Below are 14,573 nucleotides of genomic sequence, written 5' to 3'. Positions count from 1 at the left end.
TGTGTTTGGACCACAAACCCCTTTTTTGAGAAGTAAATAAATGCACAACCATTTCCAAACATGAATGTTTGTTGCGCACCTTTGTTGACTACTTCCTAGGTCAAAGGGCACAAAGCAGATATGCAGTAATGACGCCTGAGTTGCGACTATAATGATTCTTGATAGATAACGCGGCATCCCTGGAAACCCGTTTCAAACCAGGCTCATACATGTGTATACATGCACCTTTCAAAACACATTTTGAAATGTGATTCGTCTATCTTTTGAGTTAGATATGTATAGCCTTGGACTTGATTGCTGCTGACTGAGCATGAGGGGGGGGGGGAGGAGGGGGGAGACGGTTCTGGGCAGGAGGGGAGGGATGTTGGGTACTGTAAAGCCTGATTTTTTGAGGAGCTAAGATTTTTGAAATTTGAATACATGCAGAAGTTTTTGTGTACACTATATGCATTGAATGCCAGTGGCATTTCACAAATATTTCTTGCCGTGATAAAAGGCTGTCGGCTCCAATTTGCCAAAATTTTATGCTGCCAATATATCTGGGTTTGTTTGTTTTTTTTATTACTTGTGTGGAGAGAAGTGTTACAGGCATTTCCTCTCTCCAGAGAAGCTTCTTCCGGTATATCCTAGAACCCTAACAGTGTCGATATGCTTCTGTTAAAGGGATGGTGCAGTTTTGGTTGAGATGGCGCTCCAGGTTTCCAACATCTTTTCTTGGATGATTTTTGAGATAATGAGAAAACTCTTATGAAATATATAGAGCGTATAATTCTAAGAGAAATCCAAAGTTAATTTGATAAAAAACATTGGTTTTGACATGGCTGATGAAATATATATCCAAAACAAATTGTGCCTAATAAAAGGTGGGACCCACCTTTTATTAGGGTCGGTTTCATTTTACTCTGTTTTTGGATATCTTAGCCATTTCAAAAAGCCAATCTTCATCAAATAAACTTTGAATTCTTGTTACAATTGTATGCTTTTCATAAAGTGATTTCTTAGTTTCTTGCAAAAAGTCAAAAGCTGAATACTCACCTCAACCAAAACTATACCATCCTTTTAATAAAGGGAGAGTTTCTACTTCTTTTATTTTTTCCTTTTTCAAACAAGGTTCACACATGGGGAAAGAATAAAAATTCAGTTGAACTGCCTGTTTGTGCATGAGCAATTAAGTATCCAAGAGCAAAACTTTCAATGTTCAAGTTTCTTATGGTGGGAACATAGTAGAGATTTCATCAAGCTCCCACATGAAGCAAGGAAGTGAAATGCCAATTGGCACAGCTATTCCTGTAACCCTTGTGCTGTGTGCTTGCACAAAAAGGTTTTGAGAGTCATGTAATTAAAAAACAAAATTGTAACCATGAGGTGTAGATTGTAACATGATGTTAGGAAGAAAATTCTATGTCACAGTGTAAAAAAGAAAGCCATAATCTATTCGAGCTAGTGATGTACAAATCATGGCTGTTACATGTAGGACATCTTCCATTGTCATCAGGACATTGCTAAAGAAATTTGACCCTCTTGACTATGTATTTGGGCAAGGGTCCTACCCTTCTATACAGGAAATGGCCCATTCATTTTCCTTGCCAAACAGTGAGTTTTAGTTGCCATTGGCAAGTGGGCAATTGGTTTGTAGTGCCCTGTTGTCAGGACGACACCTTGTGATTTTTCACATTAATTTTGCTTCATCATGACCCATATTTGAATTCGACATTACTTTTATACGCTGTGAGCCATCTTCTTTTGTCCTTCTGCCCCTGACACTCTCAGTGTTCATTTTCTCCTCTTCTTCCTTCTCTCTTCCAGAAATATGCAAGTTAAAACTGGTGAAGCTGGACATCTCATGTAACAAGATCCAGAACATCCCGCCCTGCTACCGGACGATGGACTCGCTAGATGTCTTCGAGGTCGACCACAATCCACTGTCAAATCCTCCAGCTCAGGTGTGTAGAATGTTCTCGCCTCTTCTCATCCTTTCTCCCATGGGAGGGAGGGGGTGAGGGGGGATGAAAGAAGAAGAGGGGGACATCCTACAGTCTTGGTTATCCCTTTGGGTCCGCTCAGGGAGGTGCTCACCTCCCTGGTCCGCTCAAACAGTGATGGACTTGATAGTGATTGGTTGAGTTTGTAGGGGGGGGGGGGCTCATTTTCAACGTTCTGTGTATGTCTGTCTGTCTGTCTGTCTGTCTGTCTGTCTCTGTATTACACTCTATCTGTCTACAATGTATCTGTCTATTACTGTATACGCTATATATTTCGCGGGGGTTTTATTTTCGCGAATTTCGCGAGTCGGGAGCTATTCGCGAAATTAACAACACACGAAAATATTACCTTCCAAAATGAATCCCTTGCCTTGATTATACGAACATTTCAGTACTAGTATACCATGTCATGGCTTACCGAACAGACCATACAGTGTACTGGCTATGCTTGTTTACGTACATATAGCACGCACACGTCCACGTCTACTTACGAATACTGTACTAGAGAGCCAATCCATTATCGCAAGGGGACCACTCGTCAGAAGTCTAACGCAATGGACTTAACCACTTCAAAAATGTTGAATTCTAACTTACTAGTTTGCAGAGTTTGGTAAGTTTTTTTCATGCAGTGTATAACTAGTATCATTCTTATTTGCTAGTACACGTAAGTTGAAAATTCACACTTTCTTTGACTTTGCCACTTCATATTTTCTCTGGTCCCCCAATCGCGAATTTAACCAAGTGCTCGCGAAAATGTGTGACAGCGACAATTCGCGAAAATTTATGTACGTGAAAATTATAGCGTATACAGTATTAAATATTGTTGTCCCTTTGTTCTTTCATGGTAGAGCAAAATATCTTTACCGTCACATGTTAATGTTTATTTTCCCCCAGGTGAACAAAACAAAATGATGACTTCCATGTGATCATGTTTATTCACTCCCTGACTGAAATATGACTATTAAACTCATAATGGTATGACACAATGATGACACACAAAAATTAGGCATGGTCTCCTTTCATTTTCTTATATCTTTTTGTCATATCCCGAAGTGTTACCTGTCCCATTTGAGTTGTGATAGCTGATGTAATTCCTCTATCTAGATTCTAATTTGCTATTAAGGTGACCATCAGGAAGTGGTTAGCATGTACCTCTGATAAGAGCTCAAAAATAAATTTTGTGTGTCATTCCAAGAAATGCAGGTCCAGTTTGGGATTTGGTCAAATACATTGAAAAAGAAAGATGAAACATAATTCAGCAAAGTTTTGAATCCATGCTACTCTTTCGGCAAAGTTTTGTATTCAGGGACAATGTCTTGAAAGTAGGATCCAAGAAACAAAGGTTATGCTGCCAGTGAAAAATGAGGCAGTTGATATAAGAAGACCTTGCAGGGACAAGAATCTTTCATTAAAGTGTTTTTAAAGGAAGTCCATCCATCTGAGGTTGCATTGCATTTAAATTGCATATATCACAGCATGAATTGCACATCAGAATTTGTCATGGTCTTTTGACATTTCTGGCCTGAATGAAATATTTGGTAGTTACAGTTACATCAAGACTTGTTTAAAATTCTCTCTATACATTTGTCTACTGTATATGCCATGGATTTAGCTAGTTCAGTTTTTTTGTGAATCGGGACTTCCCGACAATTTGAAAGTGGTTGAATTTGAGATCATGGAGTAGAGTAATGGATGGAGAAATGTCCACATTCACATACAGTCATGTTTGGATCAAAGTTATTACTTTTGTGTGTTGTGAAATGAGCACCCTACTCGCGAAATTTTCAAAATGAAAACCTCGCGAAATATTATTTGGCATAGACAGTATCTGCCTACCTACCCACCAAAAGTCTTAACCATCTGTGCTTATTGGCAATCGTACTGTATGCAAGTTAAGATGTAACTCATGTAATTATATTACAGATGTATATATTTGACAGCTATCATTAAAAATAGTCATATTACTGTTATTTTGTACAATGTTAATGAAATTGCAGAAAATTGATGTACTTCTAAAAAACAGTGGCATACAGAGAATAAATCAAATCAAATCAAATCAAATCAAATCAAATCAAATCAAATCAAATCAAATCAAATCAAATCAAATCAAATCAAATCAAATCAAATCAATTCAAATCTATTTTTGTACTTCTCATATATATGTCTGTCTGTCTGTCTATTCTATGCTATCTATCTACCTGTATTATGTTTTTGTATATTTCTATGCAAAAACATAGTACAGGTAGATTGCATAGAATGGACTGACATACACAGACAGACAGACACAGACAGACAGACTCAGGAAAAAAAGTTATGGATTTATCTATGACTACTTTAAATGGATTTGTCCAGGTGTATTCATATACATATTGGCTCACAAGAGACTTAAATGTTGTATGTCTTTTTATTGATAACCTCGGTGTCTGCAGGTGTGTACGAGAGGGAGAGTACATATATTCAAGTACCTAGCAACGGAGGCGGTGAAGGCAGACAAGAGGAGAGGGATGATAGAGCAACACATAGAGTGGAACTCAAGCAGGAATCCTTACAGCACAAAGTATGTATATTATATATATCTCTCTCCCTACTCTGTCTCTCTCACTTTCTCTGTCGGTCTGTCTATGTCTCTTTTCTTGAACATGAACACATATTCCTTCCCCAATCACACAAAGTATGTACATGCCTCTCTCTTCTCCCTCTTATTTCTCTATCAATTTGTCTCTCTTTCTAATATTTATCTCTTACAGATGACACAAAGTATGTACTGTGTATATATCTCTTCTCTGACTCTTCTTCCTTTCTCTGTTTATATATCTACCTCTCCAATATCTGTCTCTTCACAGTGATGTAAATTATGTATATATCTCTCTCTTCTGTCTCTCTTCTTCCTTCTGTCTTTATATCTATCTCTCTAATATCTGTCTCTTCCCAATGACATAAGATATATATACATATCTCTCTCTTCTGTCTCTCTCTCCCTCCATCTACTAGTATTAGTCTATCTCTCCTATATCTATCTCTTCCATGATAACGTGAAGTGTGTATGCCTATATATATATCTCTCTCTCTCTTGTCTCTCTCTTTTTTTCTTTCTCTATCCCTCTTCCTCTTCTGTCTTTAATACGTCTATCTCTCTAAGTATATCTATCTCTTCCCTAACAACTCAAAATATACACCATGTATGTCTCTCGTTGTGAAATATGTACACGTGTTCATCATTTTCCTTCTTGTTATCTTGTTATCTTGTGTATTTCTTTTTCTGTTGATCTCACACTATTCTCTGCATACTGTGATCTCTATTCTTTCATCTTCTTGTCCCCTTTCTTGCAGAGAGTGTAAAACCTTTCCTCAGTGATATTATCTATTTTGACTTCTATCCATTCCTTACCAGGTCTCCAATCTGCATTAATCTGCTCATTGACACATTATGGTAGTCCTCTCGGACTATCATAATTGAGATAAAAGAAAAAGAAAAAGGAGGATGAGTAAGATTTGGAAAGAGTAATAGCAAACAGGAGAAAACTCATGATACAAAAACAAGAACTTGGCCTGTCTGAACCAAAACAGACAGACTTGTTTCCCCTGTAGGGAAGGATATCATAGAATCTTTGTTGATGTCCTCAAAACCTGTTTACGTATAATATCACATTCATGCCCTGGGATCTAGTCACCATGTGTTTGCCACAGTGCCATCAAAAATAACCTGCTGGCCTCTGTGATCTTATTTTCAAAACACACCATATTTTGTGTCACAGCTGCCTCCTTGATGACTAGGAACAGGTTCTGCTGATAGGCACTGTACCTCTACACTTCCAGTCCCTTGCAAAGCTACTGTTACAAAAATTGTACCTAATGCATTGTTCCATTCGATCCAATCAGTGGTTGACACTGAAAATGCGACATACTGCCATCCAATTCATCATTATTTGGTATAAAATGAGTCAACAATAATCCTGTCAAGGTCTATAGGTGACATGATGAATATATGTGACTTATATGAAACAAAACATATATTAAGAATAGCACTGAAAGCAAGAGGTTTGATACGATGTTAATACAGAAGGAAGTTCACATCAAATAAAAGTGTCAGTGTCTTTTTTGGCCTACCAAAGGTCTCTTAGTACTCTTTTACAATAATGATTTATATACCTGTCTCTATCAATTTCCTATCAGCTACCATTTTCTAGTCCACTCTTAGAAATAAAGCTGCAGTTACATAAACCCATAATGTCCTGGAGTAATGTTGCTACAGACATATCAGCTGGCCCTCATTAAGTTGGCAGCCCTGAATTTTTAATAGTAGGTATCCTGTAGCAGAGAAAGATAACGATGGAATTGGATGAAGTCATTAAATCTGCACAAAATAAGAAAGCATAATTAAGAAGTTGCCAATTTAAGACAGAAGCTTTGATGTCTATCTTCTAATATAAATGTGTTGCCAATTGAAGGATCACCTGCAAATTAGCAATTTAGATGCTTTTTGATAATTCTACAACCATAGTAAACTATGGTATATTACCCAAATGGGGCTCAAAAATGAATTTACCTTTTGAAAAATCCACATAGAATAATGAGAATTATGATGTTCAGATTTAGCACCAAACCACAAAAATTTTGTTGCTGGGTCGTGGTGGCTGAATTTGTGCAAATATGCGTATGTGTTGGTATGCATGCCTCGGGCACACAGGTCTGACTAATGGCAAGGCTTATGCCCTTAGCATGTTCTAATTAAGCCAAATCTGCTCCTGCTCATGAAGATAATCTTTCTGACCATGGGATTAGGCAAACTGATTGTGGCATCATACGATTATAATGCGCAGGGGGTGGTTCTGATTTAACTCTCCGCCACAGAGTTAGCATGTGATCCCATCATGTAGGGTTACTGAGAGGTCTGTAGCAGGCCATCTTTATAATGTATTCAGATTCATTCAGATAATATTCCCCCTAAGGATATGGTCAGAAGCATTTCAATTCCTCTGTTCATCTGGAATGCATTTGAATAACTGGAACCCTAATTTGCATTCCTGTTATCTGTTGCTATATCAGGCAAGCCGTGGGCCAATCTTTCACGATGCAACAAGCAATCTTTGTCAGTGCAATAAACAAAATATGTACACATGTTCAAAAACACTCTACTGATCATTGACTAGAGTACATGTAACTGTTGGTTGGGGGGGGGGGGGTGGGGAGGGAAGGGGGAAGGGGAAGGGGGAGGGAGAGGTGGAGGGGGAGGCACAATGAGCAGACAATGTGATTTTACACATATAAGGGTGCCAGGCATATTAATGCATGCAAAGGTAAGGAACTATCATAAAAATCCTCTTAAATTTTGCTTTGCTGGCAAATTTGCACAAGGGTCAGTGAAAACAAAAAAAAAAAGAGAACTGAAAGTGGCCATAATATTAGATATGAGGCACATACACTGTGTTCTTAGAATGTAGTATATTCAATACACTGTTTAAACAAAAAAGCAGAGTTAACAATAGAGGAATTAACGATGAAGTATGTTTAAAGGGATGAGTCAGACATTGGAATGCCCCACTGTGTTATCTTGACTCCTCATCTTTGTGCAGCATCATTGATTATTAATGCATCAGACCATTTTGTTTATCGAAGTGAATGCCTTTTGAAAAATACGTACAATCATGCTATACCCCCATGACTACTGAATGCCTTTTGTTCTCATCGCTACATAAATAACTTTATTGATGGAATGACAGTGTATATATGTATATCTGTTGCCTTATTTCTCTTTTCTAATTTGTTCTGAAGTGTGATTTGATTGCCACAGACTATGTATTACCTCTTTCTCCCTTTCAGGCATTTTGGTTGCGGGCGTGGCTTGAAGTTTGCTCACGATAGAAACCATACTTGATTATAAAGTTTTTGTAAACTTTGTCAGATACCTCCTTTGCCATGCCATATAAAATACACACTACCCTTTTCCTTTTTCTGCTTTTTAAAGTTCCATCCTGGAAAGATTTAAACCTGGATTTGCAATGCAGTTGAGATTGTTGTGGCTTGCTTTTTGTGTACTGCAAATATTTGTTGTTGTTTTTTTGTCATTCTATCAGCTTAGAATCAACCATTCTTTATTAGGAAGTAAACCAGTCTCTTAAATTTGAAACCCAGTAGTTTACGTTTTATTGCTTTACTCTGAGAGTGTATATTTGAATACTCTGTAATGTTTTGTAGTTCAGGAGGCATCTTTGATTTTTTTTTTTCAGTTGTTTCTGTACTTGTATGAGAAAATGCTATTTTTGACTCACAGAACTGGGAGAAAAAAGTGTTTTAACCCCTTTCCGGCTTTTCTTTTTTTGCTTTCGTCTCACCCCCGTGCAATCTCCTGCTCGGCCAGATATCGATGGTTTACTGCCAAGAACACATCAACTCTGTCCCTGCAAGAAAGCAGCAGTCTAAGCATGAATGCCACTCCCCCCTGCCCCTCCTCCCCGACCCCCGCCTCCGCCTCCCCGCGGATCCCCCTCACCTCCTCCGCCCCCTTCTCCGCTTCCACCTCCGACCTTAACCCCCTGTCCACAGATCTGGCATTCAAAGAGAGTGACTTTAGGTATACTTCTTCCCCTTCAATTGGCACTTGTGATTTTATTTATTTTTTTTCTTCAATTTTTTGTTTTTGTTTTCTGGGTGTAGTTTATACATCACCAATCTTGTGTTGTTCCACCATCATGTAATCGTTGGCACTGGCTGCGCTTGCTGTGACTTTCACTTTTCATTTTATATGTTTCTTGGTTTCATACTTTTAATGTTTCAGTTTGCATGAGTTTCCAATATCATTATTATTATCACTATTGTATTAACTTTTTGCCATTTTATCCACATGTTCTTTTTTCCCAATCCCCAAAAACTTAGCCGCCCCCTCTGTGAGCCTATCTCGTGTCATACATTTGAACACACGTTCACCCCATACAACTATCAAAGACTCATCGGTTAGGCATACAGCATCAGCACATTAGGTCCATCACAGTTGCTACAAGTATGATAGCTGATCACATAGATTGAATTCACATGTGATTCATTCATCAAGATCTACATCATACCTGTCTTACATATCCCTCTCAAAATTTGTTATGGTTGCAAAATGGTTTAGAAGGGTCTTCTGCCCCCTTGGATTGGTAGCAAACAGTAATTCTTGGCCCTGTTGCATATAACTACATATTTGCATGGTAACTTTACATTTCATAGTAACTCTACAAATCATCAGTTATACCGTGGTTTCGATTGGCTATGGAATAGTGTTGCCATGGTAATTACTATTGATTGCAGGTACCATCAATTGTAAAGTTGCAATAGTTTTCTGCAGCAGGGCGCAGATGTTGTAGTGCAATTATAAGTTTTCATTTTGTGTACCCATTGCATTGTCACATTAGTGAATCCCCATCCACCCCCCCCCCCCCTTCAATTTAAAAAAAAAAAAGGTTCTGGCCTATAAATTAGTAGAATAAAGATAATAATGCCATCCTTTTTACCCAGGGAAGCATCATCAATATCATCATAGCTTTCCCTACAGTTCCTGCTGTTCTCATTACCCCGTCATTACCCTAGTCTTGGCTAGAGCAACAATATTTACAGCTTGGTCGAGGGGGGACATAACGGGTGAAAAATATCGTGTCTGAGAATATTCATATAGGGTTGTAGAATTTAACTCGGGTGGCTTGCCTTGAGAATCATATTATTGTTATGATGATGGTGATGATGATGATGATGGTGACGATGGTGATGATGATGATGGTGATGATGATGGTGATGGTGATGGTAGTGGTGATAGTGATAATGATTACTATCATTATCATTATTGCCATTATTATTATCGTCATCATTCAATTTTATCAATATTTCATTTGAAATTATCTTTAAGTTCTTATGGTTACATTGATTTGTTTTCTGCCTAAATCTCTCTGATCTTTTCTAAATGATCTGCCAGAAATGCAATAGATAAGGGCTGTTGTGTTTTAATATGTGTGATAACAGTTATGCCTGCCTTGTGGTAGTTGTATAATGACTGAGCTGTGTTTTGTTGTAGACTAAGCATGTAACCTCTTTGTGAATTTCTTTCATTTGCTCACATATGTTTGTCTGTCTTTAGTGACGCCCTTAAGACTATATTTTGTGTATTTTGCTTTATAACTGTAAAATATTCCCTTTTCTCAGTGTAAACAGCACTAATGAATGGATTTTCCTTTGCAGGAAGTTCTAGTAAAATGGAACAGTAGTAACTGTTGAAGTGAAAATGGTCCCTCAACAAATTGCCCAATAGCTGTTCTGAAAAGTTATCAGAACTATTTCCCTGTTGTATACAGTCCACTGTAAACTCCAGGACATCTTAAACTTACATTAGGACAAAGACCTGCATATAGAGGGAAGCAGCAAACGCAAACATGGGTGTATGGGACTAAACATAAGTGGAATTTTGTTTCTTTTCACCAGTAGTGTTCCTGTTAGTAAGACCATCAGAGAATTTTTTTGGTCATAAAGGAATTCTCGTGATGTAATCTAAAAATGATCCTCACGTTATGTAATGCCTTCTTTCTGGCTTGTGCATGGCTTTTAAATAAACGCAGCGCTTAGCTATTCTTTCTCTTGTGTTCTGCAGTCTTGTGGTTACCCTACACTGATCTGAACATGGGTTTTTACAAAATCCATTCTCACAGTGCTGATTAATGTTGTTTTGGCAAACCATATCCGTTCATTAGTCATGTGATGTTTTTCTGATCATGGTCCAACTTTCTTGTAGTCGATGCAGAAATACACGACTAAAGTTGACTCCCTGACTATGACAACCCCCCCCCCTCATTGTTTTTCAATTACATCGTGGTAATGTTTTTGTTGGTAATTTATTTATTCCAGGGGTACATTGCAGCAGGCATCTGTACCTCTTTACTTCCAGATAATCTAAGTAAAGTTTCACTTTCAATTATACCACCAAGTGCTCTGAATCAGGAACTTACACATATAATAGGAAACGAGACATCTTCTGCAATGCTTCAGCAAACATATCATGAATAATCATTTTGCCATCTAAGTTGGCATCATGTTGTTGTTGTTTTTTTCAGTAAACTAGCAACAACCCTGTAGCCCAAATTCCACATGAAGTTAATAAAGCTATATATTGTTATCTGACAACTTGATATTTTCAGTCCCAGAGACTCCAGAATACTGTAAAAGCAAGATATTTTTGCAGCATGAAATTTTTGCAAATTGGAGCCTATGGCCTTTTTTGTGGCATGGAATTTTTGCAAATTGCCACTGGCATTCAACACTGATAGTGCAGACGAGAACTTTCATGTGCATTGTAATTTTGCAAATCTTGGCTCTCGAGAAATTTTCGATATTAAAATGCACACAAACATTTCTGGTTTTACAGGAAAACATCTTTACTTATTCACTTCTTCTGGACTAAGAAATACATGTTGTACTAGAAATATGTTTTATTTTTTTGACATATTTTCATCTTTTATTTTTAAAAAAATTATCTTTTTTTTTGCAAAACAGTCCTTTTTGTTCATTTCCTTTACTTTATTTCAAAGTAATTATGTCACATCTAGATACCTTGATTGAATTGTACTTGTTTTGGACAGAAAAGTACTTTTTGAAAGTTCCCTCAGTAGCACATTTTACCTCAGTATCCATACAGACTGTATATCATGAATTTTATATTGCAATATTCTTGTTTGTCAAACAAACTCTCTTTCTGCTCTCTCTCTCTTCATCTATCCTTCCTTGTTTTTTCGTATTTTCATATTCTGATGTATTTAGGCATCTGTTGTCTGTTATCGTCAATCTCTCCCACTCTGTCTGTCACTGTGTCTGTAGCTGTCTGTCCGTCTGTTTGTCTGTTCGTCTGTCTCTGCGTTGGTAGCTGTCTGTCTTGTGTCTGTGATTGCTGTCTGTCTTTTGGTCTGTCTGTCTGTCTGTCTCTCTATGCCTCTCCCTTTGTATTATTCTACTTTTCTCTATTGAACGCTTTCTGCGGTTTTCTCTGATACATCTGTGTGCGCTGAGAATACAGATGGCCTTTAAACCAAGTCAGTCTAGAGGGAAGTCCCATTTATGGAGTTGTGGTTTGGTTGCTATGGTTACTCCATTATCTGAATTGCAAGTGTACCATGCAAAGATGAATATAGCCTTTCAGATGCAATGTAATCCTGCCATAGTACTTGATTCAGTATTTGAGGAATGTGTGTAATTTTTAGACAACTTTTCACATTGATGGGAGGTTAATAAGGATGGGGTTGTTTCACTTTCTAACTCTAAATTTGATCAGTGCAATTTCTATTGACACATTACTTCAACTCTGAAATCAATGTTACCAGATTTATACTTAAAATTATTAAACTTTGTGTAAATATGACAGAATTGACATTGCAAGCATAATTTTCAAATGTTTTTGCAAGATAGAGTCTATAATTTCATGCAAAATGACTAGCTTGTAGTTTATCAGAAAGGACATTTTTTAACACCTTGATCGGAAAATACATGGTCACCTCATTCCAACCTCAAAGTGAAAAAGGTATTATAAGCTCATGTAGCCTTGAGGTTAGACTAGAGACTGGTTAATGTATTGGGGACAACTCAATGGATTTTGAGGGGGTCTTATCCAGTCAGAATGGATTAGTCTAATGTGCACATCAGTCCCATCTGGGGGAGTGTTTAGAAACCTGTCTCCCAAACTCGCCACAGAGGCATTTTACACTCAAAAATAAAGAAGTTGTTTCTAATCATGTTTCTAAAAACGTGTTTACGGCACAGAATGTTCAGGCATCGAAAGTGAGTGTTTGTTGACTGCTCACTGTATAAAACGACATTGCATACTATAGCTACATGTATGTTGCAAACTTCTTGGCCTATAAATCAGACTTGCAACTCCCAATTCTAAGGTATGTCTATTAAATACAAGAGCACAGCCGCATAATATTATGTTCAAACCATTACTGCACTTTAACAAAAGTGAATGCAAAGTTGAACGTAGCTTCATCTCTTAAACTTATCTAAAGGTTGAAACATTTAAACTGCAAATTGCACAACCAGAATGGAACAAAACTTGACTGGAAAACAGCCCAGGACCAAGACTAGCCAAAAGTGATTAGAAAATCATGTTTTGAATTGAATTGAATTGAATTGAATTGAAGTGGTTTATCGATTTAAAAAAAAAAAAAACCCAGACACAGTAAAACATAGCAGCCAGCAGGCTGAATTGCTGTTTATGCTTTACAATGATTATTCAAAATTACACCGAATAACACACTGAAAATTCAGAGGTATAAATATAAAACAATTGATAATATATGGACTTAACCGTATATACGAGCTAAAATTGATTACATATGCTGGGTTTGCAGTTCACCGTGTGTGAGTCCTGAAAAGGACTGTTGGAATGAGGAGAGATATGAGATGATAGGAGAGAAAGAAGTGAGAAAGGAGAGTGAGCGAGAGTATTATTTCTAGAGAGTGTGGTAGTCCTAAAAGGGACTGTGAACCAGAGAAGAGTATGGAGCAAGGAGAAAGGACTCAACGTTTCGGACAGTTGACTGTCCGTCCTCAGGACCTCCTGACACAACACAAATAACCTCCATTGGCATGAGCTTGGAAGGATTGTCAAGACACCTTCCCAAACAAGTTTTTCTAACAGTCTGAAACCCCCTCAGTCTCTTACCCTTCCTGCCAACCCATCTAGTTCACTTCCAGCATGGAAAACCATCAGAGCCTCGGGATTAGTCTCTGCACTGGAGACTCACTAACACTTCCTTCAGCCAATGCATTAAACTCTCTCACAGCCGACATCCCTGCAATGCCCTTGACATTCTATGTACATATGATATCTGCAGTCAAGACAGAATTTGATTGACAACTTCTTGTTTTATTAGCATATTATTTGTTCCTCAAAATTACTTGTAGGAAGCAGATTAACAATTTTATTGATATGAATTTGTATGCTTTTTTTACGATTTGGGATAAATTCAAAACAAGATATAAAAGTACAATCATTAGGAAATAGAGACCATGAAGTAAGGGGTAGGAATATTTATTGTCAGTGTTGTGCTATGGCTCAGATGACAAACAGTATGTATGTTTTATGTTCCTACCTTTGTCTCTCGAACAAACCAACCAACAAAGAAACCAATGCTGATGAAAACATAACCTCCTCCCTTGAGGGAGGTAATAATGATAGTGATATTAATAATAATAATAATAATGGTATTAAATATTAAATGATGATGATGATGATAATAATAATAATGGTAATAATGATGATGATGATTATAATAATAACAATAATAATAATAATAATAATGGTAATAATGATGATGATGATTATAATAATAGCAATAATAATAATAATAATAATATTAACAATCTAATTACATTGATGTTGATAACAGGAATAAGTACAACAATATTCATGATAGAGTTGACACAAAAGTGCCCTTGCCACCATCACGACAATAATCCATAAGTGATTTGATGATGAAAAGAAGTTAGCTATGAGACAATTCCAACAGCATCTAAAGATCCCTCCTTAATGAAAATAATAACCTGAACCACCCCCTGCCTTTAGTCTGCGACACCATA

General features: G+C 37.2%; 1 protein-coding gene across 1 annotated transcript in view; it reads left to right on the top strand.

Moving 5' to 3' along the window:
* LOC139727618 (uncharacterized) overlaps positions 1–14,573 on the top strand; it is a 116,059-nt gene that overhangs the window by 63,869 nt on the left and 37,617 nt on the right. The window contains exons 5-7 of the mRNA XM_071638601.1: positions 1,807–1,943; positions 4,412–4,539; positions 8,341–8,553. Of these exons, the coding sequence (XP_071494702.1) occupies positions 1,807–1,943; positions 4,412–4,539; positions 8,341–8,553 (478 nt within the window). The remainder of the gene's footprint in view (positions 1–1,806; positions 1,944–4,411; positions 4,540–8,340; positions 8,554–14,573) is intronic.

This window comes from Diadema antillarum, unplaced genomic scaffold (assembly GCF_040938485.1).
Source record: "Diadema antillarum isolate AM-2024a unplaced genomic scaffold, OU_Dant_1.0 seq00000136_RagTag, whole genome shotgun sequence".
Taxonomy (NCBI): domain Eukaryota; kingdom Metazoa; phylum Echinodermata; class Echinoidea; order Diadematoida; family Diadematidae; genus Diadema; species Diadema antillarum.
Note: the sequence above shows the minus strand (reverse complement) of the source record. Positions and strands in the feature narration are given on the sequence as shown.